General features: G+C 43.9%; 1 protein-coding gene across 1 annotated transcript in view; it reads right to left on the reverse strand.

Moving 5' to 3' along the window:
* The window catches only part of LOC103804573 (poly [ADP-ribose] polymerase 12-like), a gene marked incomplete at its 5' end in the record, with an annotated part of 16,323 nt that extends 13,498 nt beyond the window's left edge, over positions 1 to 2,825 (reverse strand). Inside the window, 4 exons of the mRNA XM_009077187.1 lie at positions 1,248 to 1,384; positions 1,901 to 1,966; positions 2,343 to 2,462; positions 2,573 to 2,825. Of these exons, the coding sequence (XP_009075435.1) occupies positions 1,248 to 1,384; positions 1,901 to 1,966; positions 2,343 to 2,462; positions 2,573 to 2,825 (576 nt within the window). The remainder of the gene's footprint in view (positions 1 to 1,247; positions 1,385 to 1,900; positions 1,967 to 2,342; positions 2,463 to 2,572) is intronic.
* Between the last annotated feature and the right edge of the window lie 347 nt (positions 2,826 to 3,172).

Here is a 3,172-nt window from a genome sequence, read left to right on the forward strand (position 1 = left end):
CAGAAAAGAACACATCAGTCCGTATTTACCCTAAGAGAAAGCATTTGGTACTTCACCCTAGAAATAACAAGGATTTGACTGCAGTAGCCAAGTCAAGCACTTTCAGGATCTGACTATCCCCCATACAGCCCAGCATGTGAGTCAGGGCTTTGTGACCGACCAATAACCCCCAACACTGGAAGAAGTTTCAGTGGAGAAGGGCAATGTCAGGAAGCTCAGAGGAACACAGGGTATGACTATGACTCTTGCAAAGAAGCTGACTTTGTCCCCACACTGAGGGAACCAGAGGGTGGATAAATGGCAATGTCAGCCGAGTGGATCAGCTGGGGACAGAAATGTTTCTTCTCCCCTGACACCAGCATGAGGGGAGCAAACACAGAGCTCAGCCCCATTCAGCGGCATTAAACCTAAACAACCCATGAAAGAATTTGAAGAGAGTAATGTGCTTGAGCTAGCTTCAACCTTTCCCAGCATAGACACAATGAGCATCTTGCACAGACCTGCAGTGGGAATCATATTAGCACTGTGATGGAACTGTGCATTGCAAGTGCTAAGTTTTGGTAAGTAAACATTTGTACTTTGTTTCCAGCGGATTTTGCATCGCTCTTGCTACATCAGAAATGTCACTGTACTGGGCCTGACTAAGAGAAGAGTTAATTTTCTTCAGAGCAGCTCATATGATGCTGTGTTTTAGACTTTTGACCAAAACAATGCTGATCACACACTGATGCCCCGACCTTTGCTGAACACATACAGCATCAAGGCCTTCTCTGTGTCTCACCCTACCCCCAAAGTGAATAGATTTGGGGGTGCACAGTAGCTTGGGAGGAGACACAACTGGGCAGAGGACCCAAACTCACTGAATATTCCAAACCATATAACATAATGCTCAGCAATAAAAGGGAGAAGAGGGTGTTTTAAGAGGGTTAGCTATCTTTTGCTTGAGAACTGGCTAGGCATCAGCCTGTGTGTCAGAGGTGGTGAGTGACTGTCTTTGCACTACTTCTTTTGCTTTACTTTCTTTTCTTCTTTCACTTACACTTCTGATATTTTTTCCTCCCTCATCCTGACCCTCAAGTTTTCTTGCTTTTATTCTTTCTTTTCTCTTCCTCATCCCCCTGGGTGTTGAGGGGAAGCAAGTGAGTGGCTGTGTGGTGCCCACCAAGGTTAGTCCATGACACCTGTGTAAAATCAACTACCTTCAAATTAGCTGATCTCAAGACCAGAGGGTTAGAAACAATCCATACCTTCATCGTTACCTCCTGCTCCTGTTGGCAACTGGTGTTGGCTCTGATCAGATGGAGTGCTAGCAGAACCTGCATGAGAAAATTGAATGAGCAGCACTGCTGGGCTAGAATCTCAGCTAGCTGGGCAATATCCCAGTCTGTGTGGAGAATGACATCCATCACACATATGATTTGATATTGAACAATACACCACCCATGTGTGGAATGTCTAAAAGAACCTGTTCAGAGAGTACTAGACTCTGACAGGCTTTAAAGTCAAGGCCGTTGTCTCCAGGAGGACAGGAGATTTAGAAGCTGCTATTCACTCATGGGAAGGTATATTAAGACAACTGCTCTACTGACAAAGCTAAATTCATTCCCTATGGGCGGAAGGCAAGGAAAGATACTGCATGCACAGATACAACTACCTCTCCTTCCCAGGAAGAAATGTGCCCGAGTACAGAGATCAGTCCCAGGCTACTGCTCACTATGCTGTACAATGCTTGGGCAGAAATCCCAACCCTGCTCTGCTGGCTGACTGGTACTATGGCTTTCAGTGGACAGTAAGGTAAAGCACATAAGCTGCACTCTGACTACAGCTGTAGGGCTGTGTGGAATCAAATCCCAATGAGAACCATGCAGCTCAAGACTAGAGGGTTAGAAACAATCCATACCTTCTTTATCTTCTGCTCCTGATGGCAACTGGTGTTGGCCCTGACCAGACTGGGTGCTACCAGAACCTGCATGAGAAGACTGAATGAGCAGCACCGCTGGGCCAGAACCTCAGCTAGCTGGCAATATCCCAATCTGTGTGGAGAATGATGTCCATCACCCATATAATATTCTTCCAGCACCCCACGGCTGACACAACAGATGAGCAGTAACAGTTACAAACCCTAGCTAGTTACAGTTATCACCAGCCACACCACAGCTATTTCACATGCAGTATTTCAGGCAATAGTAATGCAGTTCTCCCTCCTACATGATTCAGCCATGCCTTACTCCACTTCTGAAAGCAGATCAATGGCAGAAGGCAAAAATGTACATGTTGTAAGAGGGGAAATACAAAAGCTGATTCCACATGTAAACAGTTGTTACTGATATCTAGATATTTACCCTCCGAAGGTGGCACATGCAGCATTGAGTCCATTACTTGCAAAGACGCCTTCAGTTCTTTATTCCTTGGAACCGTAACCACTGGTTTTGTATAATAGTTTCTTGGTTTATAGTTGTATACTGAAAGTATTGAAAGGACAATGAGGTTTAGCCAAAAGGTAAGGCAAGAATGGTTTCTACCTCTATCAAACTCAAAATCCCATTTAAACCCAGTATTTCTCACAGCTTACCGTTCCCCTTATTCAGTTCCATGTTGAATTGTGCATGCTTGTAATTATATATCATCTGGATGTTTGAAGCTATCTTCCCATCAATGCCTCCAGTTTCCAACACTTTCAATTCATGGCTATCCAAGAGGTTATGAGACCTCTTGCAATGAAGAAATTTACATTCCCACCGGAGAAAGTGTCGACAAACATGAAGCTTATTGCAGTTGTCTTGCTGTGTGCAGATACCACCTTTTTTGTTGTACAACTGGCAGGCCTAGAAGTGGAGAAGACACAACATGATATGAAAAAGCACATTAGAATTCTTCTTTGCTCTACAGGATCTTGAACAGAAGCAAAATGGTGACTAAAATGCAAGTGTTCATTGTGACTTCCTTAATTCCTCTTGCACAGAGGAACGGGTACTTTAAGCTGACCTCATGCATCTTCAGTTTTGAAGTTGTGCAGTTTTTGCTTTCAAGAAAAGCCAATCCAACCAGCTCAGGAGCACCCAAAATGGATGCAAGACAGTTGCATAACAACAAAGTGCTTTACAGTTAATTCTACTTTACACAAGCCCCACAACATAATAAACAAAAAGTATCTCCACAAAAACATGTATAT

This window comes from Acanthisitta chloris, unplaced genomic scaffold (genome assembly GCF_000695815.1).
Source record: "Acanthisitta chloris isolate BGI_N310 unplaced genomic scaffold, ASM69581v1 scaffold27936, whole genome shotgun sequence".
Classification (NCBI taxonomy): Eukaryota; Metazoa; Chordata; class Aves; order Passeriformes; family Acanthisittidae; genus Acanthisitta; species Acanthisitta chloris.